Here is a 24,767-nt window from a genome sequence, read left to right on the forward strand (position 1 = left end):
GATTGCACGGATGCGGCTCGTGAGCGCAACACAGCTAGGGGAGCATGCGCATTAGGACCCTGAATCCGATCAACGCTTGCCGAGTGTGAGTCTGTCAGTTCAGGAGTGCAATACGCTTGAGCTTAAACTTGGCGCAGCGCCTACACGTTCGTGCTAGAATCGAGAATATGCCTCGAGCATCTGCCTCGGTCCCTGTTTCCGCAGTACGAGCCGTGTATGATTCACGATTCACGATTCACGATCTGCGGTTGCTCTATGATTGGTTGCGGACTCACAGACTGTTGCACACTCCACGCCCGTGACTATAAGATAAGAACGTGAGAGCTGGCAGCTTGCAATTGACCCTCCTTCCTGCTTCACTCTCTTCAGATTCTGCTCCACCGATACTGCGGTCTCATGATGCCGGCCTTGATCGCACTTGTAGCAGCCGTCGCTGGCGTACTCACTCTTTCCCGTGCAGCCAGTCTGCGCCAAAGCGCGTTCGCGCTCCCTTCAAACACTACGCTCGACACGTGCCTGTCGTGCTCCACAGCGCCTACGTGTCCACTCGATCCTTGCGTCACGAATACGCCTGGTGGACTTCTGCTACTCACGCAGTTCTGGGACTTTGCGCCTGCCATCGGTCCCTCGGACGCATGGACAATTCACGGTCTCTGGCCTGACACCTGCAATGGTGGATTTGACCAGTACTGCGACCCTTCGCGAAACAACAACAACATCGCTTCCGTTCTTCGCTCGTCTTCGTCTCCGCAAGCCGCCGACACCCTGGATGCAATGAACCAATTCTGGCTCGCTTTGAACGGCAACGATGGTCAACTCTGGAGTCACGAATGGAACCGTCATGGAACCTGTGTTTCCACTCTCGCCCCTTCTTGCTACACGCAATCCACATACGTCGAGAATCAAGACATTGTCGACTTTTTCTCGACAACCGTGAGCCTCTACGAGAAATACGATATCTACCATACCTTGGCACAAGCAGGCATCACTCCGAGCACCAGCCAGACTTACACCCTCGACCAACTTCACGCAGCCACAAGCGCACAGTGGGGCAAAGACGCCGTCTTCCGATGCAGAAACGGCGCCCTCAACGAAGCTTGGGTGTATTTCCACACAAAGGGAAGAAGCACAACTGCCGATGCCTTTGTTCTGAGCGACCCACTCAGGTCCAACAACCGATGCCCACAGACCGGCATCAGATATCTACCCAAGTAGCCACAACCCACCTCCCTCAATCTTCACACATCACATGCATCCAAAGTCATATACAAATACAAATACATTGCAGAGCGAGAAACAACTGGGCCTTCGCATGCATCTTCGAACCTAGCCGTCAGCTAACAACGACGACGTGAGTGAGTTTTCTGCGTGGGGGTTGGGTATATAGCCAGACTAGACGGAATACTGCTGAAGCACCGGTCAGAGCCAGCTCAGAGACGAGTCTCTGCCAAGTCGTTGATCATCTTGTTTCCGTTGATCGTGTTGGTCGTGGCCACGACGAAACGACGGTTTCTGGTTTGCGCATTCATGAACCTCAATGCTGCGAGCTCGGTATAGGTAACACCACCGAGGAAGAACACGAGCGTGCTAGTTACCGCGTCAGGATCCGTCGGCGGCAGCAACGAAGCTGCTCCTGACGACGACGCGCCTTGACCCAATTCTGCATTGCTGCCTGTATTCCCCGCCATAGATCCAGATTGGATCTCGTCAAAAGTGGCACCGGGCAGCTGGTTGACAGCATCGTCGAAACCACGCCATCCCACGATCGGGTGAGCGCGTGGTTTGACAGCACGCACGGGTTTCGCATTCGGATCCGAACGCGATGGATCCAGCAATGCTTCCTTCTGTGCAATCGCCTGCACGAGTCGGATCGATAGCGGTGCATAGCCAGAGTAAACATACGAAATGTCGGTTGGTGCGCGTTCGTCCACATCGTCATTAATGAGCCGCAGACTTCGGCGCACCGAAGCGAACCCGCCTTTACCTCCTTCCTCGGCGCTGCCGCGACTCTCAGAGTCTCCCGCAGCATTTGCGCTCGAGTTTCCAACGCCGACAACGCTGGAGAGGGCACCACCAAATCCGCCCGTGCTGCTGGTCGCAGGAATGGCAGACGCGCGTGTCAGCAGCCCCACCTTTTGAAGCGCAAGTAGTAATGGCAAATGCTGGTACCCATAGGTCTGCAAGATCTCGCGCTTAACAAACTCGAGGTTCTTGGCTTTGATGCCACCAGCGGTGCTGCCGAGCCCTACTACGCTGGTCAAACACAAGAGCCTGAGCACGCCCACCAGATCGCGCTCTTCGTTGACCATATCCTCTATAGCCTGGTACTGTGCTGGCAGATCAAGCCCAGCGACCGAGTTCTGCTGCACCTCAAGCATGCGGTTGAATTCTTCCCTCGAGGTCCATTCCATGATCTTCTCAGTCAAGCCAGTGTGGAGGCGCAAGCAGGCGTGCTCAGACTGAAGGCCACCAAGCTTGCCCACGAATGCACGAATCTGAGATACCGTCTTGGCTTGATGCCGACCCTCGTAGTCCTGATTGAGACGTTTCGCCGCACGATGCAGACAATCTCCAACGACGGCAAAGTTGAGATTGCGAATCTCAGCAAAGAGAAGATCGGTGCTAGCGTCGAGGCGATGCTTACGCTTCTTAGGCGCCGACGTCATCTGCAAGGGTGTGCCACTACCCGAGGCGTGCGGCTGAGCGCCAACCTCAGCCGTCTGTGCGTGACCAGTGAGCAAGGCAGGATCGACCTCAACGTGGCCGTTGTTGATACCAACCACTTCATCAACAAGGCCTTCGTAGGTGAGTTGAGTACACAGTGGCGTGGCATAGTCAACAGCACGATCGATAATGATCAGGCTGTCAATCAAATGACTCGGTGCTGTGAGTGCTGGGCTTGAGGGGTCCGAGGCCAAATGTTCTCGCCTCTGCCGAATCAGAAGATCGGCTAAACGACGTGCAAGCGCTCCTTTGCCGAGGATGCGAGGAAAGAGACCATACGCGTGCTGCAGCGTCATAAGCGCCTGCGCAGATCTGAAGATGGGCGTATGATCGCCATCGCAATAGATCCTCTTCCATGCTGTCTCATCTTCGAGGCTGATGAGGTCGTGGTCGAGCGGTACGAACTCAAGACCAAAGTCGAGGAGCGAGACGTCGGACAGCACAGCTTCCTGATCTAGAAACTGAAGACAGGGCTCGGTCCTGTGAGGGACGAACGAGATAGTATATGTGTGTTGCAGTGGAGAAGTGGGACGAACACTTCGGTCGGCTCGAAGATGTTCTGGACAGTGCCACGCAATTCAAAGCAAAAGCATGGCGGTCAGTTTTTGCTCACCGCTGCTGTACAAAGAAATAAGCAAGATGAGAGGAGAAAGGATGGGATGTCGCCTCCCGGCACAACCCAGCATCTGTGGAGGCGAAAGCAGAGCGGGGTTGTATAAGGAAGGAGCTTCGTTGGGAGCATCCTTGTCAGGAAGATCTCCTCGTTCTTTGGACATTGACTGACCGTATGCCTATCGTTGATGAAATCTAGTAGGCTCGGCTAATTGAGTCCAGGTCTGTTACGGTATTGGGATTAGGAATGTAGAGAAGAGGAGAGGGGAGAGGGGAGAGGGGGGGAGGGGAGAGGGGAGCGAGGAGTAGAAAAAGAAACCTACCAGCAATGGCCTTCATCCACTTGATCTCTGGACGGCAGATGTAGACGACCGATTTTGTCGGAGCATTGACAAATTTGAGGCCCGCTTTTACTTGTGCCTGGGAGTGTTTGGCGTCGTTCTTGGTGACGAAAGCGGCAGAAGCGGGCTCGAGCCAAAACATCTTTTCAACACCGTGCTGTTTGAGGCTTGAGACATCGGCAACGAGACCGAGTGGGCCAGCCAAGGAGGGATCCAGCATGAGCGTCTTTGCCTCTTTGATGGTATCCAAGGTGGACATGAGACCGCGACGTGCCAAATCAGTGAGGATGCGAGTGTCAAGCCCGTCCCATGGCTCTAAAATGGGCGGTGCCATGGCTGAAGGAGCTGTGGTGGGGCTGGAATTGCTCGCAGGGGTTTGGCTAGGAGCAGCAGTAGGACCCGCCTGGCGTGAAGCCGTTGCTGCCGAAGCCATCATGGACGATACACTGAGGAGAACTGTTTGTGGCAGAGACTTGGGTTGCGACCTCCTCCCGCTTTCGGTGAACTTAGAGCGTCAAAGCTACGTTTGCACGGCGACCTGCGGATGCGTACGATGTTGCGGCGGGAGGAGGTCGGCAAAGACGTTTCAATAGTAAGGAAAGGAGGTGACCGCAGCAGAGATGACGTTCAGCTCTGCCATGCCAGTCACAGCCCGAGGAAGGAAGAAACAGGTTGCTGTACACAGCTGAGCGTGTGATTGGTTGATTGGTGAAGCAGTCGTGAGTAAGGAAGATGCACGATGGTCCGACGTCAACCAATCACGAGTCAACACGATTCTACCTTTACGCTTGACCAAAAAGAAACAAGCACGAAGCGTGAAGCGTGAAGCACCAAGCTTGAAGGCTCGTGCAGTTTTCCCCTTTTTGGGGTTGTGAGATCACCTATGAATTCGACAATCGTGAATTGCCTTTTTTTCTGTCTCAAGGCACGAGGCCGACTTCCGAGTCACTTAGAAGCGCGTGCATTCGTGATTCACGATTCCAGCTCACGAATTCAGAAACGCGGGAAGAAACAACTCACCTTGCACACGACCAACTCTCACAGCTCTACTTCTCATCATTTCTTGCAGAGACCATCTGCGCATCAGCCTTTGGTCACGGCCACACAATCGTCGCATGTTGATATACACATCTGGACTCCCTCATTTCCGTTTGTTCTTCCCTTTTGTCGCTCCTTTTCGTCTCAGCAACCACGTCGCTCCACTTAGCAAAGGCTTGCTTTCTTCTTCGTTTTTCTCGAAACGACAACTCAGCTGCGCTCACAAATCCGACCTCATCATGGCAGCAACACAAACCGAGGCGTCCTCTTCGAGTGCCTCGCAAGCAGTGGCAAATGTCGGCAAGATTCTGCAACCGGAATGGCAGATTCCTATCAAACAGGTCCCCGAGCCTGAGCTCAAGATGTACAACTCGCTCACTCGCACCAAGACCCCCTTTGTGCCAAAGAAGGGCCGAACTGTCACATGGTATAACTGCGGTCCGACCGTCTACGATGCAAGCCACATGGGTCACGCACGAAACTACGTCACACAAGACATCATACGTCGTATCCTCCGTGACTATCTCGGCTATGACGTGCACTTTGTCATGAACATCACCGATGTCGACGACAAAATTATTATCAAAGCGCGTCACTCGTACCTCCTCAAGCAATTCCGCTCGCAGCATGCTCAGCTCACCAAGCCTCTCCTCGCCACCGTACAAGAGGCATGGTCTGCCTACTTCGTCAAGAACCTCGAACGCTTTGCTCCGCCTGTGCCGCCACAAGAGCAGCAGGGCGGATTCGCCCAAGAAGCAAACAAAGCGAGAGCAGGAGAGGCAGGATTTGAAGAGATCGCGCGACTCCGCCAGGATCCTGCGTGGCTCAAAGCTGCTTCTGAAAAGGAACCCAAGTTTGGCATGTGGTTTGCCGCCCTTGACAAGTCGCGTCAAGCTCAGGTGGCTGCCGCCATGTCGCTCGCTGCTGCCGATACTTCCGGCCAAGCTGCTTCCGATCTCATCGATGCCTCCCAAGATGTTCTCGCCGTTTTTCTGGATAATCAATTCGGCAGCACCGTCACTGATCCTGCCATCTTTCGCGACACTGCTGCTTACTGGGAGGCGGAATACTTCAACGACATGAAGCGACTCCATGTCGAACCTCCCACCACGCTCACACGCGTCAGCGAATACGTCCCCGAGATTGTCACGTTCGTGCAGCAGATCATCGATCGTGGCTTCGCTTACGCGGAGGGTGTCGACCAGAACAAGAAAAACGTATGGTTTGACACACGCGCCTTTGACGGTGCAAAGAGTCAGGATGGCAGCTTCCAGCATTCTTACGCCAAGTTGCAGCCATGGTCTAAGGGCAATCGCGAGCTCCTTGAGGAAGGCGAGGGCTCCTTGTCGACCTCGACAGCTGCTACCGCAGGCAAGCGCGCGGCTTCCGACTTCGCGCTTTGGAAGTCATCCAAGCCTGGTGAGCCTGCATGGCCATCGCCGTGGGGTCCCGGTCGTCCCGGATGGCACATAGAGTGCTCCGTTATGGGCTCTGCTGTGCTCGGCGAGACCATGGACATCCATTCGGGTGGTGTCGACCTCATGTTCCCTCATCACGACAACGAGATTGCCCAGTCGGAAGCCCACCATGGCTGCCGTCAGTGGGTCAACTATTTCCTCCACACCGGTCATCTTCACATCGAAGGTCTTAAGATGTCGAAGTCGCTCAAGAATTTCATCTCGATCGATGAGGCGCTTGAACGCTTCACCGCACGCCAGCTTCGCATGTCGTTCCTCCTCCAGCCTTGGCACGGACGCATGGATTTCAAGCAATCCGCTCTGGGCGAAGTCAAGAACGCCGAGTCCGCTTTCAACAACTTTTTCGTCAGTGTCAAAGCTAAAGTGGCTCAAGCAAAGGCGCTCGGCGATGCGTATTCAGACGGGCAGCATCATTATGGTGCTGCTGAAAGGTCGTTGGTGGACAGTTTGGAGGAAGCGCAGCATGCTTTCCGCCTGGCCATGTGCGACTCGTTCGATACACCCAAGGGAATGGAGATCCTGTTGGATCTGGTCAGCAAGGCCAACATCTACGAGAAAAGCCTCGAGAAGCGTGCCGATGTTAACGTCGGTGTCCTCACTGCTGTAGCGCGCTATGTGGGAGACATGCTCAAGATGCTCGGCCTCGGTGAAGGTGCTGCCCTGTCTGCCAGCCAGGAGATTGGATGGGGTGTAGCTGATGAATCGGGTGATGTTTCTGCCGCTGTGAACAAGGAAGAGCTCCTCATGCCCTACCTGCGTGCGCTTAGCAACTTCCGTGATGCAGTACGCAACCTCGCACGCAGCTCCGCCCCGGCCTCCGAGTACCTCAAGCTGTCGGATGCGCTTCGTGATAACGACCTCGTCGACCTCGGCATCTCTCTCGAAGACACTGAAGACGGCCAGGCGCTCGTCAAGCTCGTCCCTGCCGCCCAACTGCAAGCTGCCAAGCGCGAAAAGGAAGCAGCTGCCGCCGAGAAGGCGGCGAGAAAAGCGCAAGCTGCCGAACAGGCGAGATTGAAAAGGTTGGAAAACTTGGAAAAGGGTCGAGTGGCTCCGGATCAGTTGTTCAAGACGGATGACTTCAGCGAGTGGGATGAGAGAGGCCTGCCAACCAAGGATAAGCAAGGCGCAGAGTTGGCAAAAAAGAGAAGGAAGAACTTGGAAAAGGACTTTGACAAGCAGACAAAGTTGCACAAGGAGTTCCTGGAGGCCAAGCAGAAGGGCGAGATTCAGTAGCAAAGTTCAGATGCTCACGCTTGTAGAAATTCCACACGCCACAAAGGCAATGATGTTTTGTGTGAGGGTTGTAGTTGCCGTTGCCGAGCAGGAAGAGGTCTATGAGGTGACAATGTCGATCTTGGCGTACCTGTGAATGTCAGCTGCCGAGATTGCGGCCAACTCATCTTGCAATGCAGGGATGAAGGTTCCTGGACCCTTGACGTCGTCTCTTGCTGCAGCTTTTTCGCTTGCGATGGTCATGGCCAACAGACCTGTCAATGCGCCGACGAGCAAATCTACGTGACCGTGGGCGACGATAGTGTTTCCTAGTGACCGCACGTCTGTATCGCCAGATTGTGATTTGGCCAGATTGCAGGCTGCCGCTAGACCAGCACCCACCGTAACGCCTAGTGCGCAACCCGATCCAGTAATCGCACCAAGCAACGGGTGACCATTGTCACTCGTAATGACCGTCTGTCCATCGGTGAGATAGTCTTTCTTGCCAGACAACAAAACCAAACATCGTTCTTTCTGCGCCAGAGATTTGACTAGACCAACTGCGTCTTTAAGAGCACCAGCGCCGGAATCCACACCTCGACTTTTGACTTGATCCGATTTGCCCGCAATGCTGGCCAACTCGGCCGCGTTTCCCTTGAGTAGTGTCACCTGGGTAGCGTTGAGGAGCCCTCGAACAACGTCCTTGCGGAATTGAGTTGCTCCGCCACCAACAGGATCGAGAACTACAGGTTTGAGATTGCGATTGGCACAGGTTCCTGCGACGTGCATTCCTTCAAGTGAGGCGGGGGAGATAGTACCAATGTTGAGAACAAGCGCGCCGATGGCGAGGCTGAGATCAGCCGCTTCTGCGGCTTCGTGCGACATGATCGGCGACGAGGAGAATGCAAGCGCGAGGTTGGCGGACATGGTTGAGGAGACATGCGATGTAATTGTCTGGATGAGCGGTGGGCCTTGGGAAGCTTCGCGATGGAAGGAGAGCAGGTTGGCGATGGCGGATTTGTACCACTCGACGTCCTTTTTTGCTTGAGCCGTTGAAGGAGGGAGGGCGAACGACGAAGCCACACCATTAGAAGAGGATCCAGTAGAAGCAATGACACCTGCCTTGAACTTGCCCACAACGTCAGCAAGTTCCTTTGCGGCCACATCCGAGTCCGTTCTACCCACAATAGCCGAAATGACTGCAATCCCATCAGGAGCATTTACTGCGCTCGTTGCACCAAACAGCGTCCTCGCTGCGGTTTTCTGATTCAAGCCGCCGATCAGAACACATGGCAGCCTCTTTTCCTGCTTCTTCAACTCAGCAACGATCTTCTGTGCACCTGCGCACCCAATCACCTTGTCCTCAGTAATTCCCGCCTTACTCAATGTACCGTAACACGGTCCCACGCCGACGTAGTCCACTTTGCCTTGTTTCATCGCCACTTTCGCCTGCTCTACCGTCTTGACAGATACTCCTAACAGTCTCTTTTCGCCTAGAATTCTTCTCGCCTCGGAAACGGGGATATCTTCCTGCCCAATGTGCAGTCCTACACGTTCGGGTAGTGATAAGCATACCGAGAGATTGTCGTTGATCAGCATTGGCACGTCGTATTTGTCGCAGATGGCAAGCGATCTACGTGCAATTTCGAGAAACTTGTCGGTCTCGGCATGCTTTTCGCGAATCTGGACGACTGTGACATTGTTCTGCGAAAGAGACAGCTCGAGTGATTCATAGTAGTCGACTCCTGCCGGGAGAAGTTCTCGACCCGTGACGAGATACACCGAGTAGTCGACGCGTGCTTTGTCTATAAACGATGGAGCCGACATTGTGTCCGCCTCCACAAATTGAGAGTTCCGACAGAAAGCGGGCAAGATGGCGATATGAGCACAAGAAAGAACGATGCACTGACAGCATCGAGAAGATCATACAAGCTCGAGTCAGCTTGCCTGCGATTCACCACGAATCTTGAATCTCATCGTAACAACTTTCTGTTTCCTGTTTGGTGGTCTGTGTGCTGCGGGCAGCTGGCTCACATTGCACGTCGTGCGTTTTGGTGCACGTGGCTGATTTTCTGTCTGTGTGAGATCGTCGAATGCCAACGTACGCTCCCAAAAATTCCAACCACGATGCACATGCACGATGCTCTGATTCACGATTCGTGATTTACGATTTCGGCACGTCAAGAGCTGCCAGATATGCAGCTTTTCTGACATTAACCCGAATTTGAGCCATATCGTTCCATGTCGACCCGTTGTGTGTATACCTTGCGCTGTTCAAGCATTTGCCATTGGCGATTGGAAAAGTGACCATCAAGAGGCGATTTAGTCTCGAAGACTCGTATGGGATGTGCCCTGCCGCAGTCTCCCCGTGAATCATACTCTCTTCCCGAGACTAGGCGTGGGATGCAACAGCTCAGCTGCGCCTTCTGGCTCTCCACACGACTCCTACGCTACCTTCTCAGTGCTCTTGCAGCGTCCACAGATCCTGGTATAGACTAACATCTATAACCCAGCTCATTGGTATGACGTCGCATAAGTCTGCTTGCCGGTGCAAGCACAGCCCAGCGTCATTCAATCGGCTCCGTCAGACTGATACTGCAGCTTGACTTGTCGCCCTGAACCGGCGCTGAAATCACACTTGCTTGCCCAATTGACTTTCAGATCATACATCGGCTCGCATGACACAGTGCATACGTAACTTAGGTAGCAAACAAGTGATACGCTCTTGTTTGGGAGTACGTAGCAGCCTAGTACGGAGCGCTGTATCCGGGAACCCGTCCTGGGATCACCTCACTTTGCTTGGTCGGCTTGGCGAGTGCAATGTGACCAGCGTCGTTGGTTCATGCACCACTCTTTTCCTCCAACTGCTTCCGCTTTGAGCAAGGGTCAGCTTCGATCTGCCTTATTGCCCGCTCGCTCTTCTTCTTGTTTTGTTCTAACCACCACCATCTCGTTTTCTCTTTTTCTTTCTCATCTTCACCACGTTTTGTTTTTGTTTCTTTCGTCTTCTCCTGCTACAAAGTTGGCTTGGGTTCCAACTTCAACACTCTGTTCGTTGCAAAAGCAGTTTCGCTCCTCTCTCAACCGACTAGTTTGTCTCGGTATCGGTCACAACGAACCTCGCGCTAGATTTAGAAAGAGTGCGAACTGCTGTACAACAATTCAAAGCGTTGACATCTCGCAGCAATCACCATCACAAGAGCCATTCGCTAGTCGAATCTTGTTTCACCACCTGGACTTCGTCAAAGGCTTGAAGCTTTCCGTACGAACACCCAAGTCAGCTTGGAAGCAGCAAAGGCAACCCCTTTTTCTTTTCAACACTTTCGAGGGAAGAACTGGTCTTCTTCACCGAGAACAACGTCCTCCTTTTACACCGTTGATATCAGCCACCTCCTAGCGATCTCTGGTAGATCTCGCCCATACACTTCGAACACACCGCCGACATTATCTGTTTACATCAACAACGCCAACTTGCGATTTTCGGCCAATTTCCGGCAATCTCAGCTTTTGGATACGCCGCGCACTGTCAGACAGATCTCCACAGCACGTTCCAACAGGTGTTTCAGATTCGCGCCGAAAACCAAATTGGTAAGTCGTAGCACAATCGTGAATGTACCTTGTTGGCGCTTCACAAGGAGCTGGTGATTCCAGGTGGCTCTGGTCATCGGAGAGAAAGTGACACACGATTAAGAAGGCCAGCATCGAGTAACTCGGGGCATCCAGTCGTTTGCTGGTCCTTGCCAAGAAGGCTGAAAAGCGTGTGGAGGGGCCACAAAGTCTTCTCACCTTCTCATCAATGTTTATCGCTGACCGCTTTCTACATCTTGACGTCTTGGCCTCTTGCGCTCTTTGCTACTTGAACTGCAGCATATATCGAGGCGAGCGTCCATCGACATGGTTGCAACTGAACAGTCTCTTCGTAAAGCAAAACGAGCTTTGACGCTACTAGCTGTCGCCTCGGCGGTTAGCAGCGTCGCGGTAGCCCGGGCAGCCTCTGTACCTGGAAGCTCGTGGTTGAAGCGACAAGATTCCAGCACGGATGCAGCGGCAGCGCACATTCTCAAGCTCATCTCTGCCGAGGGTCCGTATGCTACCATGACGGGTTCTGGATCCGGTGCGATCCAGTCGGCTGTGGGATTGAGTGGTGATGCTGGTGTCTCTTCGGTTGTTTCTTCTGCCGTGGCTAATGCCACGTCGAACGCTTCTGCTGCGACGAGCTTGAGCGTGATCGAGACGCCCACTGCGATTGTTGAGGCGGTACAAGCCACGGCCTCGGCCTCGGCTTCAGCCAGCTCGAATAAGATCGCGAGTGGTACGCTTGATGCGTTTCAGGAATCGCTGCTCGAATCGGCTTGGGATGAAGCGAGCGGCAGCCGCGAGGGTGGTCTTCAGAGCTGGACGTACGATCCTGGTGCATACGGCTGTGGCTTAGGTGCTGGTGGTCCGCCTTTGGCTACGGCTACTCTCTGCCGTGTCAATGCTGCTAGTGCTTCATCGACGGTTGCTGTCTCGAATCGTGCCGAGAAAGCTTCCAGCGACGGTGCGTTCCAGCCGGTTGCGCCTGCTTCTGTCACCGGTCAACGCCGTTCCATCCCTACACCGGAGCCTCAGCCTCTCCGTCGACAGTACCCGATCAGCGAGAACCCAGAATCTTCAAGCTCGAACCTCTTCCCGCTCTTCACATCGTATATCACTCTGGAACCTCCGACAACCACGCGCGTCGATTTTGGCCCTACATCGAACCTCAACACCACTATTCCGCGACGTGGAAGCAACGATTCGGGCAATGGAGAAGCACCTGGAAACATCAACAATCCCAACTCGCCCGATCTGGGCTGGCTTGACGTACAGGTGGGTAGCGTACCCTACAAAAACGGTGATCTGATCGCCAGCATCGTCTGGATTCTGGCCACGATTGCTCTGATTCCTTTGCTGCTGATCCGGTTGTTGCGACGATCCAGTTTGATCTCGATGATCTTGTTTACCGTGATCATCTACATGGTGTTGATGCTGGCTACGTTTGGTATTCGCGCCAAGATTGCAAACAACACGCCCACCACGCCGCTGATGAACGTGCAGGGAATTGTCTTGGCTATCCTATTGCCGTTGTTGATCGAACCGCTGTTGCATCTGTTGGCACTTTACTCGAAGCAATCCGGAAGGAGTACCGGTGTTCCACAGGCGAGTCTTGTTCTGCGTGTCCTCAACTTTATCGTCTTCCTGCTCTTCCTGGTTGCCGCTGCGTACTACGCCAGCTGGCTGGATAAGTGGAACAACGCGTTGAAGTTGACGCAAACCGCGCAGGATTTGCCTCCGATTATTCCCCCCAAAGTGACGCGCATCGCACCAGTCGTTGGAAGCGTCGTGGAGATCATTGTGATCCTCGGAGCTGCTCTGTTGATCCCTGTTGCGCGCGGTGACAGCGGATCGGCGAAACCGGGCGGATTCATCTTTGTGCTCCTTCTCCTCCTTTTTGTCACTACCGTGTACCGACTGTTGCAATCGTTGCACGCCACCACGCGCATCTCAGCCGAACTCGGTGGAGAGCTCAACTCGAAAGATCTGCTACCTTTCTTCCAAGGTGGATCTGGCAGCTCCACTAGCGACAACCAGCGAGTGGCCAACGGCTTGAGTCTGGCACCGCAAGGAATGTACGGCCCCAACTCGGAAGGCATCGATTGGAACCAATTGCAGCTGACCATGGCGAGCAGAGGTACACCTCAAACACCGCTCATCTTCAACTTGGTCTACGTACTTCCCATGTGGCTCATGGTGTTCTTGCTCTTCTTTGCCCATGCGCCAGCTGGCAAGAAGGACGAAGCTGCCCAGGGTGGCGCAGACGGAGCCGCTGTGGCAGTTGCTAAGGCTTGATTGAACCATTTTCACGATTCACTTGTATTCCCCCCTTTTGTAGTCGTGAGTGACACGTTAGTCTCTCTCTCTTTCCCCTCGAATCATTACATTTAATTCAGCATGATCACCACCACCACCTTGGTACCTACCAATCGTGAAGGCCGGTTTCTCGCACACAAGGAATGCACGCTCGATAGGATGCATATGAGAATGAAAAGATGCACGAGTAATCACATGCAGTGGTTCGTAAAAGTACAAATGAAGGCTTGCTGTAACGGAGGCGCAAGCGCCGGACTAGGTATGAGTGAACTGACTTTTGGCGCGGATCTTTTTACCGTACCGATAAAAGACGAACGGGACAGGGATCATCAAGACGTTGAGACCAGCCAAGAACGCGGTGGCACCGGGCGTGGTCATGCGATCATACATTGGTTTGGCGATCAACGGGAACGCAGCAGCCCAAGAGCTCCTGCAGAAGCTGTTGGCAGCCATAGCGCTTGCAGCGACTGGTCTGTAGGCATGCGTGGTATAGGTAAACACTGAAGTGTATATGTAGCTAATTCCGAATCCGAACACGACCGTTCCGAGGATCGGGACGATCCAGTGGATGGAAGCGTACGTGGTGAATGCAAACCAGAACATGCCGATCGGCAGACACACGGCTCCGACCATAGCGACAGGTAGACGGAATTCGGGTTCGGCAACACCGTTACCTTTGGTCTGCACGAGGTGGGTGTAGTGACGTGCCCAATAGGGCATGGTCAGGACGGCGATGACCATGCCGATTCCGATGCCGAGGAAGGACAGCCCGATTTCTTGCAGGTTGAATCCGTGCGCTTCAAACACGATGGGAAAAGCGACGAAGAAGAGGTAGAGAACTCCCAGCAACAAGGCCGACCAAAGACAGAGGAGCAAAAGCATCACTTCACGGACGAGAAGTTGGAAAGGTCTGGTCGTGGAAATTACGATGGTCCTGACCAGGGATTTACTGGCAACGATTCGTTCGTGCTCGGCATACAGCTCTTGGTTACCCGTCTGCTTGCGTGATCTCTTGGCTCGCGCGGCGAGTAAAGCAGGAGCATATGTTTCCGGACCGAACAAGACAAGGATAGCCAGCATCACGCTCGACCAGATGTTGATGGTCCAAAATGTCCATCTCCAATTGGTATGTTGGTTGATGAAGCCACTCAACAGTGGACCTGCAACCGGACCCAAGAAGGGGCCGTTGGTGTAGATAGACATGGGAACAAAGATGTCGGTGGGCGCAAAGATGTCGCTGACACTGCCGCCTGCTACGCTCAGGAAGGCGGAACCACAGAAGCCGGTGAGGAAGCGAAAGACTAGAAAGACAGCGAGGTTGTTCGCAAAGCTCACCGGCAATCCGAGCAAGGTGAATGCGGTGTACGAGACCAAGTAGACAGGACGACGACCGTAGAATTCCGAGAGCGGGCCAAGAAGCATGGGTCCGATTCCAAGGCCGATGACGAAGAGCGAGAGACCGAGGATGGCGACTGTTCGAGAAATGTGGAATTCGTCCTGGATGCCTTGGTAAGCATTGCTGATGATGGAGGAGGTGTTTGTGACACAAAAGGCACAAGCCGTGACCACAGAGAGCAGCATGATCTTGCGACGATAGGGCCAGTTGAATGGGTTGGAGGGGTCGTCGGTGGCCCATGTTACCAAGTTGGCGTCGAGGAGCTTGTGGTCGGTGGTACGGGCAGATGTAAACGGTTGTGGTTGTGAAGAGTCTTGTTGAGGCTTTTCGATGACAGCGCCGCGCTGCTCTAGTTGCGAAGCGGTCGGAGACGGTTTTGAGGGAGAAGCATTCAAGAGAATCGAGGTGTGCGAGCTGATGCTAGCACGAGCCGTTTCCGACATGCTGGTGCGCTGTGACGGGAACGCGGACGTTTCCATGGCGATCGGGAGGCACGCGTACAGCGTATAGAATGAATGAATGGTGGTGAGGATAACGTTAGGATTTTTAAGGTCGACCAAGGGTACCAAAGAGGCTAGCGACGAGCTCTCTATGTATATGAGCGGCGCTGAGACGAAAGAGCCGGTCTGATTGAGTGGAATGGGCTTTTGACTGTCGCAAATGCCGTGGACGGCGTGGGGGCGTGGGGGCGTGGGGGCGCGGGGGATGATTCGTGATGAATTGGTTGGATGTTCGGCAAGCTTGCGCTCTTCTCTATGCTGTTGACTAACCTCGCACATCGGTTCTAGCACAACATGCTCAGCAGAGCAACCCTCACGACTCATGACAGGTAAAGTCACGAGGGAGCTGAAGCGAGCCTGACAAACTTGCGGCAATTAAAAAGAAAGAAAAAATTCTGGCAATGCAAAACACAAAACACAAATTATTTTGCCTTTGCCCAAGCACGAAGCTGAAAGTGGTGAGTGTGTCGTGAGTGCGCTGGCAAGCACCATGACAGAAACACAGAATCACATACTCACTCACACACTCACGACAGTAGAAAACTATAACGTACAACTTAGCTGGCGGCGCACCACACGGACTCACGACTCGAACTGAGCCAGATCGGAAAAGAGTTACGATTCGTTCAACTCAAACCAAATGAGGATTCGTGGTTCGGATGAGATCAACCCTGTTCATGTCTTGCGAAAAGAGACAAGGCTTGGTCACGCATTGAGCTGTCGCCACTCTCTTCTACTTAACCGAAGACGAAGGTGCTAAGCTTCACCGACTCGACAAGACACGGAGCTTGCCAGTCACGAGTTGCTCTGGTGGCCGACCATGAAAGCCCCGGATTCCGTATTTTTGCAAAACTGAACTGCCGAGCTTCCGACTATGCGTGACACTTTATCTCCCGATACCGATATAGAAAGCATAGATGATCGGGCTGCGCCAAAGTCGTGCGTTGGATCGACAACTGTTCTTGCCTTGCTGTAAGCACGACACGCGATAGACAGCAGGTCGTGGGTGATTCGTGATTATTCATGGTAGTCAACTTGATCTGTGAGTGTGGGGCGTGTGTGTGCGTGTGATCTCTGAGAAGAGAATCACGACTCACGACTGAGAGTAACCACCGAATGAATCACGAATCACGAATCACGAATGCTGCTGCATGGCCTCGTTATGATCACATCGACCTTTGATTCACAGATTGCCGTCTCAAGCAGCAATTCCGAAAAGTGGCTCTCCGTGCTACCGTAACGCAACTACAAAGCTCGAGCGTCGAGCAAACAGAGCCAAGGCCAAGGCCACAGCGTCAAGCCAAAGCCGAAACGCCCACACACGCCACTAAGTTACTCCAGGCTTGTCGTTGGATGCGTACATTCACACCTCTTGATTTCCCACTATCATTCACTCTCCTCTCCCTCTCTGGTGCGCCACCTCGACGTAGCGCCAGAGTTTCTGGCAGTGCATCATTCATCCTCCATCCAATCCGCTCAACATCCCGACTCGTCGTCGCAGGACCCAAAGCGCCAATCTGCAAGACGCGCTCAATTGTCGCATCAACCTCTCCTCCTTCCATCCCACTAACCCCATTCAACAACACGACAATAGCAGCAACACGCCTCACCATCTTGCACCCCATAACAACAACGACAACAACTCCACCACCACCAGCAGCAGCAGCAGCAGCTATCCACCACCTTCAGCATCGTCTGGCGCTTCACCTCAGCCCAACGACCAGCTCATCGACGACATCGTCAGCGCAGGTCAGAATCCGGCACTTCGCAAAGTCCTCTTTCAGCTAGGTTCAGGTCAGACATCATCCCACCTCGCCGCTGCTGCTGTTGTCGGCGACAGCTCCATCTCTCATTCTGCGACCTCAACCTCGTCCACCGCATCCGACGTGCAACCACCTTTCCACCAACAACCACCTTATCACGCCGCTGCTACTGCTGCTGTTGACAATCCTGACGCCTGCGCGCAACAAGCTTCACGACCTAGCACTTTTAGCAGCAGTGCCGAATCATCAGCACCTTCCACCGCCCACCAGCGGCGTGCACAGCCCTTCGAAGGCGGCATCTCCTTCCGCCAGCACCTCGAGCAAAGTCAGGTGCATTTGCAACAGCCGTTCACCATGTCGAACCCATCCACGCAGACTCAGCCACAAGCTGGTTCGCTCGATTCGGTCACTCTTGGCCAGCTGCGTAACCTGATTGTTGTCGACAAGCCCAAATCGCGCCAATACGATTTTCCCCTAAATGCCGACGCCGATTCGATGCAGAACGAAATCGACGAATTCTACTCGTATGTAGAAGTGCCTCAGACCGCCGAGAACAGAGCTGCATGGGAGGAGTGGTGTGCCCTGCCCATCAATCTTCGCAACAATGGCTATTCTTCCACAAGCTCGGATCTTGCTCGACAACCTTCTACCTCCTCCGCTCACGCTCAACAGGCGCAGCACACAGAAGCGCTAGGTCTTGGACTCAATCTTAACAGTGACACCCCTGTCGACCCACCATCCAACCGACGCAGCCGAGACAGACGACCCAGCCTGGCGGAACCTTTGCTGGGACAGTGGACCACCCTTGGCAGTGCTACGCGCCGCCGCATCCTCCAGTCACTTCTATCGACGCTCGAAGTGCGAGATCCCGAAGCAAGGTTCCGCGCCTCGCGTGCCTTGCTATATCTACTCCAAGGCGCTTTTGCCGACACCGCCGGTCCTCCGCATCAGCTCCATTGGCTGAATGAAAATGCACGCATGGTCCGATCGCTTGGCGGTCTCGGCGAAATTTACTCGGCCATCAAGCTAGCCAGCTGGAAACACGACTATCTCAGCTCGCTGCCTGACCACATCCCTGCGCACGAGCCCAGTCGAGCAGGTCAACATGGTCCCGCCAACGCACCCCTCCTCACACCAGAGGCCAAGCTTGAGTACCTCGACGAGATCAACCTCGAGCTCGCCCTCCACTTTGCACAGCTCTATTCGCTCCTCGAGAGTTCCAGAGGCCAGGATGAATGGGGCGATGAGCTCATGAGCCTCGATCCGCCTCTTCCCATCTTTCTATTTGGCTTGGTCGCCTCATTGCGCGAAAAAAGTGCCAAGGGTTACCCGGTCAAGAAGCTTCTTCTCTTACTCTGGAAGTCGCTCCTCTCATGCTTCGGTGGCATCAAAGATGTCGAGCGATGCAAGCTCTTGGCCCGTGAGATTGAGGGTCTTGGTCCCATAGACACGTCGGCCAAACGCAACGTGCTCAAGTCCGATCCCCTCGATTTCCAAGACTTTCAGCACGAGATCTCGGTCAAGTATCCCACTTTCGAGCCACCAAAGTGCCAGGATAACGACCTTCCTCTCGACAAGCTTGCCAGCGCTATCCATCCCATCCCACCTCGTAAGCCCTTCAACAACCACATGGATGCCTACGATCGCGGCTATCCAGCTGGCCCACAGCAAGGCCCCAACGGCATGCTCCCCGGCACGCCTGCTCCATCACCACCTCCCTCGCCCAAGCCGAACAAGGCGAAATATCAGACCGATCAGACCCGACCCTTTATCTTTCCCTACGGCCGCCAAGTTCACGGTCCGGGTCGTTTGGTGCCGCGCAGCATCGATGAAGCGTCCAAGTTGTACACCGAGCACATGCATGTCAGTCTTGAGCTATGGCAGACGTGGCGCGTGCGTGAACAGTGCATTCAAGAAGAAAGTGGTGTCAGCAATGCCGCCGACGGTACTCGCATCGGTCTCGGCGTCAAGCAATCCGCTGCCAAGGCCTTTGTCAATCGCACCGACGCCGCCTCCTCCTCGCAAGGCAGTCGAAGCCCCGTCAGCTCGGAAGCTTTTCCCAACAGAAGCATCTCGGAGCGCACCTTTAAAGTCAAAGGTGAAGCCACATACGAGCATCTCGTTGAGATTGAAGAGGACATCGAGGCGGAACTGCGTGCCGTCGAGGCTGATCACATGCTTGCGGCGCTTGACAATCCACGCCATACGGAGCTCATCGATCAGCTGGCGCAGAAACGCGCCGACGTTCGACGTTTGCAGCGCGTTGACCAGCTGTACCGCGCCGTGCTACCGCAACTCCAGTCCAGCGTGATCGTGCTTCTCAAGCTTCTTCTTGCGACAGTTACTTCGATCAACACCAATTCGGCTCACGCTGCAGCCATTGCTGAAGGCGCTGCCATCGACGAAGCGCCTCCTCCAACGCTCGAAGACGTCGATGTGGCACGACATCGCGAAATTCTCACCAAGGCTGTCTCGGCGATCCTACTCCTGTGCCTCAAATGGTTCAAAGCGAGCCACGTAATGAAATTCAACTACCTTTCACAGGTGTTAGTTGACAGTAACGTCTTGCTGCTCATCTTGAAGATCTTTGGTCTGCAAGAGATCGCGCACGGCGTCAAGACCAAAAACGAAGCTGACAATTTCCGCTTCTTCAACTATTGCTATCTCAATGGAGGCAGGGAAGCTCGCGGAGCTCGGGCAGAAGACTCGCTCATGTCGCGCCACAACATCATCGGTCCTGTCGCCATCAATCCTGGAACAACGTCTCCGCCACCCGGAAAAGTCACCACCATGCCAGATGGGACCGAAATCGAAGTCGTCAGCGACTATTCTTGGCGAAATTTTTTCTCGAGCATCAACTTTACTCGCATCCTGCAGAAGTTGACGAAGCGAAAGGTGCATCGAATTTTGCTGCTCGTTCAGTACAAGAGCTCAGCGATCCTCAAGAGATCGTTGAAAGTGCCGCATCCGGGGTTGGAGCTGTATGTGCTGAAAGTGATCAAGAGCCAGATCCCGTTTTGCGGGAGGAAATGGAGGCAGAGCAACATGCGGGTGATCACAAGTATCTATCTAAACTGTAGGCCGGATTTACGAGATGAATGGTTGAGTGGGAGCGATGTTGAGGCTGACGTGGAGGATTCGTTGCCTCAAGAGCAGGCGTTAAGGTCGTTGGTCAAGTTTTACAATCACACGAGATTTGGGCCACCGCTTGGGACACATGGAGAAGCGGGACAAGGTCACAAACGGTCGATGAGCACGAGTGCGGATCGACACCAACACGAGCAGCATCAGCAAGGAGGCCAACAGCAGCAGCATGAGCAGCATCAAGCAGGACAGTACCACCACCAGCAGCAGCAGCTACTGCAAGGACAACAAGCGGGGCAGTCGCAACAGTCACAGTCACAAGACCCTTCGCAGCAAGCATCGCAGCAACAAGGAGGCACCGGTGGTTCTTCGAATGGCGATGGTAGCGGCAACGGCAGTAACGAGCAAGGCTCGCATCCAGCAGCACTTTCGCCGACACGCACATCCTACGGTCCGTCATTCTTCGAGAGCGATGTGTTGCCACCATTGCGTCGATCGCACCAGACATCTGCGCCTGGAGGCTACATTCCCGACGACGTAGTTGAAGGATATCTTGACACGTACGAGGATGTATTGGGTGAGGTGTTTGGCGAGAATGTCTTCTACCCTTCCGGCGAAGCTGGACACGATGGTACGGGTGGTAAGGAAGGCGATGCTCAAGATGGACAAGGTGACGCCAGCGACTCTGGTTGGAGCTCGGGTAAGTGGGGATTGACTGCGCAGGGATCGTCCACCGCCTGGGCAAGGCTGGGTGAGATTTTGGGCGAAACCCCGGATTCCGATACGTCGAGTCTTCACTCTGCAGATTCGAGCTCGATCGCCGACTCGAGCTCTGCTACTGACGATGCGGACGGTGTGAGGGACGAGAACCGTAATGATTGGGAACATCTTTCGCCCAAAGAAATGCGCTATCTTTCCTCGGGAGTTTTATCTCCGCCTTCGCCATCGCCCATCCCCTTGATGGGTAGGCAACAACCCTCGCCCCTGCATTCGCCTCGCATGGGCCACTCTCCACTTTCCGGAGGATCCGCCGTAGACATGACACCGGGATCTCCGGTACGGCCATTTACGATCTCTGGTGTGGCAGCCAACGGTGGTGGCAGTGGAAGTCGTCCGGGTAGCAGAAGGAACAGTAGGAGCAACTCGGACTCGAGCCCGTTGAGACCTGTGCTTACGGACTGGAAGAACGACGACGAGTTGGACGAACTGGATCTGTTGGCCAAGACGGAGATGGAGCAGGTGGATGAGGGAGATGGCGAGGAAGACATGGTAGGCGTGGCGGGTGAGGGTCCTCTGCCGCTGCAGCATAGGAAGGCGGGTGGCATTGATGAGGTCGAACATATCTTTGGTACGTGATCAGCCAGGTCGGTGTAGAGTTGCAATTCAAACCTGTCACGAGTTGTGCTTGTTTCGTGTTTCCCTGTTCCGCGTGCCAGTTTCGTAATTCGTGATTGCGTCAACAGACAAAGTGACGAGTGTTGGTTGAGCTGTCGTGATTCACATTCACGATTCACGACTGCGAGCAGAGTTGACTGGATGCTCAGCCATATCGGTGCTCGATACCAGGCTTTCTCAAGTCGCAGAACGGACGGACATTGTCTGGCGGTTGTCACTCGACTGCTTCGAGGCAGATGATAGCTGTTGCGTGTGAACCATCTGAGGAGGGGCATGTCTCTTTCGAGGTGTTGCCTTTAGATGAATTCCGAGATCGACTTTTACTTTACACATGAACGCGGTGTTTTGAGAAGTCGGGTGGGGTTGACGACGGATTAACCGTAGTTGAGACTGTTGGAGGGAGAAGAGGGCGGTGGGGAAAGCGGATGTGTCAGGGATTTCGAGTTGGGCATGTGAATGTGTGCGAGATGGTGCGCCAAGCCGACTTACCGGAAGACGTCGTTGAACACGTAGAAGCTGCCGTTTTCAGGGTTCAGTGTAAACGTCTGCGAAAACTTCAACGGGATCCCACCGTCATCGACAGCCAATGTGCCCGTGACGAGGACAACGAGAGAATTGCCATCGCCTGTAGGTTGCGCATCGCGCGTCTCGACTTTGTGCTGCACCTTCTGGAAAGGTAGGCTGGTAAGCTTCTCGACAATCGCCGGTGCACCTTGTACCTGCGACCCTTCGAAAGTCAGCATCGAGTTGGCTCGCTATCATTTCCGACACAACAATATGTATGTGGCGACAACAACGAGTGATGGCGAATCAAAGAGTCGAATCAAAGACAAGACAAAAATGTCAGTACCAAAGTCCAGACCTACATGGCAACTTGCACAACTCGTCCAAGCTCGCTGCTATTGCAATAACACCTGGCCCTCCACAATCCGAACCGTTCCTAGAGTATCATTGAACAGCCTGCATGTAACACGCCATCCACCCTCACAAGCCTTCACCCCTTTCGGCTCTCGCTCTGCTTGGTTTCCCGTATCCGTCTCCATCAATGCAACCTTAACGTTTCATCGCCGGATAGACACCTACGTAAAGGTTGACGAGCGCATTTCGATCCGAGTCGAAAGTGGAATAGTAGAAGTCGGTGAATTGCTGTGCGATCTGCTCCATTTTCGGGTTTGATGTTCGTGTACGTGTGTCGATAGATGGTGATAGCGAAAGTGGAATCAAGTTGGTCGTCTGTCGATGCTGTTCATTCACGATTCGTGATTCACGATTCTGTGATTGTCGCTACGCAAGCAGAGAGAGAGCAACGCTCACGAGTTTTTTCATTCCCTTTCTCGCACGCACAGGACACGTTTTCGCAACATACTCACTCGTGACTAGCACGAACACGCCAAACCTTAAAAAACGCCGAGCTTGTTAGACCATTTCTATCCTCCGATCACGTCTGTTGTCCATGCGTGATAGACAGTGAATTTCAATCACGAAGAACGAATCGCGAACGCCTGAAGTTCGCACGTCCTTCCATGCTTCGTGCAGCCTCTCTGTTGCCAAGTCGCAATCCCAATACAACGCATCCGACACGATCCTGTTCATCAGTCTGACTGAAGCACTCCTTTCGGGCACGGGGGCTGTCTTGAGAGCATACGCGACAACCGCCAAGGTGATGTGGAATCGTGAATTGCTTTCGACTCTGACTTTGTCAGCAAAAAAGACGAATCGTTGCAAGCTCATAGCATACACAAGGAACGGACGACGAATTACTCGTCATTGGCAGCATCATCGACTTTGGCAGCAGCAGCGTTGGTACGCTTTGTCACGGCATCCTTAGCCTGAACCCCTGTGGCCTTGACCTTCTCTGTGACCTCCTTAGCCTTACCCTTAGCGGCGGTGGGAGCGTCCACCTTCTTGCCGTCCTTCGTGGTGACCTTGACCTTGCTGCCACCACCCAAAACACCACCGACCAGCCCGACGAGACCCAACAGACCGGCAAAAGCGGCTCCCAAACCACCTGCTACCTGAGGCATCTCCTTGATCGCTCCGATGGGATCCTGACGTGCACGGCCGATAAAGGTATTGACGTGCGATCGTACCTGACCGACGAATCCGGCGCCGTCTTCAGCCGCCTTGGCCGCGGTCTCCTTATCCTCCTGACGCTGCTCGATCTTGATCTTCTGATCAAAGGTCTCTGCGGCAAACGCTTTGGCCTGAGAGGGATCGTGACCAATGTAAATGTTGTCAAAGAGGATGTCTTCGTCCATAGTCCAAAGCTCGAAACCGACACCACCAATGGGGTTGAAATCGGCAGGAGACTTGTCCTCAAAGTAGTTGGGGTTGGCAATCGTGCGAGGCTCCCAGACACCCTTGTATTCTGGGTTGTCGATGAGCGGTGCTGTCCACTTGCCCTTGTACGCTGGGTTGCGGATCACAGGACGGACCCACTCGCCACATCCAGCCGCTGCCTCACACTTGGGGTTGGGAATGCTGGGAGCAAACCACTCGCCGTCCTCGTCGTCGTCCCACTCTTCGGGCTTCTGTGCGTCCGGGTCGGGAATGGTCAGCGGCTCGTCCTCGAGCCAGCCGTCAGGCTTGACAGCGTCTTGGTCCGGAATCTCGAGCGGTGCGTCCTCGTCCCAGTCTTCAGGCTTGGTGGCTTTAGGGTCAAAGATGCGCGCCTGATCGACCCAATCGGCGGGCTTTTCGTCTTCGGGATCATCAATCTCAGTAGGTGGGTTGACGGGAGGCTCAAAGTCCTCGAGCAGCGAGCCCTTCTTCTTGGATTCGTTGTTGATGAAGATTTCGAACGACTGGTCCGGCTGGACGACGAGCGTGTAGAGAGTCGAGGTTTTTGCGAGCTTGGGATAGGCGGGGTACTTGACATGCTTCTCCTCGAACTCGCCCGTCTTGGGATTCTTGTGACGGAAGATAAAGTGAACCTTGTTGGTCTGGCCGCACTTGTCGGGACCAAACATGATGGTGTATGGTGTCTTGTCCGAGAATTCGTCTGGGGTGACACCTGCCTCGGTGGCCGAGAGAAGCTTGATGTAGGCACCACCGCAACTGAGACCCTTTTGCAGCTTGACCTCGTACTGAACGACGAGCGGCTTGCCCTTGGGGTCGATGGGGCTGTCAAACAGATGCGAGATGGCATGCTGCTTGGCCTTGGACTTGAGCACAAGACCAGCATCGCCAGCGAGACCGGGGAACACCTCGGGCTCCTCTACGGACCAAACACCGTCATACTTGAACGCTTCCGTGTCGTCCTCCCTCTGGAATTTGGAAGCTTGCGAGGTCGACCATCGTTCGGACCAGTCAGAGGTAAACTGCTCGAT

At 54.2% G+C, this 24,767-nt stretch overlaps 9 protein-coding genes across 9 annotated transcripts; 4 read left to right on the forward strand and 5 right to left on the reverse strand.

Moving 5' to 3' along the window:
• Positions 1–399: 399 nt before the first annotated feature.
• On the forward strand, positions 400–1,215 carry UMAG_02611 (uncharacterized protein; the record flags this gene model as incomplete). The annotated part of the gene is made up of 1 exon (XM_011390710.1): positions 400–1,215. The coding sequence occupies one exon, from the start codon at positions 400–402 to the stop codon at positions 1,213–1,215; it is 816 nt and encodes a 271-aa protein (XP_011389012.1).
• Positions 1,216–1,430: 215 nt separating this feature from the next.
• UMAG_10284 (putative vacuolar sorting protein (hbrA)) lies at positions 1,431–4,110 on the reverse strand (the record flags this gene model as incomplete). Its single annotated transcript, XM_011390868.1, has 2 exons — positions 1,431–3,283; positions 3,660–4,110. The coding sequence occupies 2 exons, from the start codon at positions 4,108–4,110 to the stop codon at positions 1,431–1,433; spliced, it is 2,304 nt and encodes a 767-aa protein (XP_011389170.1).
• Positions 4,111–4,954: 844 nt separating this feature from the next.
• Positions 4,955–7,429, forward strand: UMAG_02613 (putative cysteinyl-tRNA synthetase; the record flags this gene model as incomplete). The annotated part of the gene is made up of 1 exon (XM_011390711.1): positions 4,955–7,429. The coding sequence occupies one exon, from the start codon at positions 4,955–4,957 to the stop codon at positions 7,427–7,429; it is 2,475 nt and encodes an 824-aa protein (XP_011389013.1).
• Positions 7,430–7,528: 99 nt separating this feature from the next.
• UMAG_02614 (bifunctional hydroxyethylthiazole kinase/thiamine-phosphate diphosphorylase) lies at positions 7,529–9,235 on the reverse strand (the record flags this gene model as incomplete). Its single annotated transcript, XM_011390712.1, has 1 exon — positions 7,529–9,235. One exon carries the CDS (start codon positions 9,233–9,235, stop codon positions 7,529–7,531), a length of 1,707 nt encoding a protein of 568 aa, XP_011389014.1.
• A 2,067-nt stretch (positions 9,236–11,302) lies between these two features.
• UMAG_02615 (uncharacterized protein) lies at positions 11,303–13,279 on the forward strand (the record flags this gene model as incomplete). Its single annotated transcript, XM_011390713.1, has 1 exon — positions 11,303–13,279. One exon carries the CDS (start codon positions 11,303–11,305, stop codon positions 13,277–13,279), a length of 1,977 nt encoding a protein of 658 aa, XP_011389015.1.
• A 276-nt stretch (positions 13,280–13,555) lies between these two features.
• On the reverse strand, positions 13,556–15,139 carry UMAG_12193 (uncharacterized protein; the record flags this gene model as incomplete). The annotated part of the gene is made up of 1 exon (XM_011390950.1): positions 13,556–15,139. One exon carries the CDS (start codon positions 15,137–15,139, stop codon positions 13,556–13,558), a length of 1,584 nt encoding a protein of 527 aa, XP_011389252.1.
• A 2,174-nt stretch (positions 15,140–17,313) lies between these two features.
• UMAG_10285 (uncharacterized protein) lies at positions 17,314–21,399 on the forward strand (the record flags this gene model as incomplete). The annotated part of the gene is made up of 1 exon (XM_011390869.1): positions 17,314–21,399. The coding sequence occupies one exon, from the start codon at positions 17,314–17,316 to the stop codon at positions 21,397–21,399; it is 4,086 nt and encodes a 1,361-aa protein (XP_011389171.1).
• A 413-nt stretch (positions 21,400–21,812) lies between these two features.
• On the reverse strand, positions 21,813–22,602 carry UMAG_10286 (putative nuclear transport factor; the record flags this gene model as incomplete). Its single annotated transcript, XM_011390870.1, has 3 exons — positions 21,813–21,828; positions 21,928–22,193; positions 22,522–22,602. 3 exons carry the CDS (start codon positions 22,600–22,602, stop codon positions 21,813–21,815), a joined length of 363 nt encoding a protein of 120 aa, XP_011389172.1.
• Positions 22,603–23,195: 593 nt separating this feature from the next.
• On the reverse strand, positions 23,196–24,767 carry UMAG_10287 (putative calnexin; the record flags this gene model as incomplete). The annotated part of the gene is made up of 1 exon (XM_011390871.1): positions 23,196–24,767. A coding segment is annotated over one exon (1,572 nt), but the record flags the coding sequence as incomplete, so codon positions are not given.

This window comes from Mycosarcoma maydis, chromosome 6 (genome assembly GCF_000328475.2).
Source record: "Mycosarcoma maydis chromosome 6, whole genome shotgun sequence".
NCBI lineage: Eukaryota > Fungi > Basidiomycota > Ustilaginomycetes > Ustilaginales > Mycosarcoma > Mycosarcoma maydis.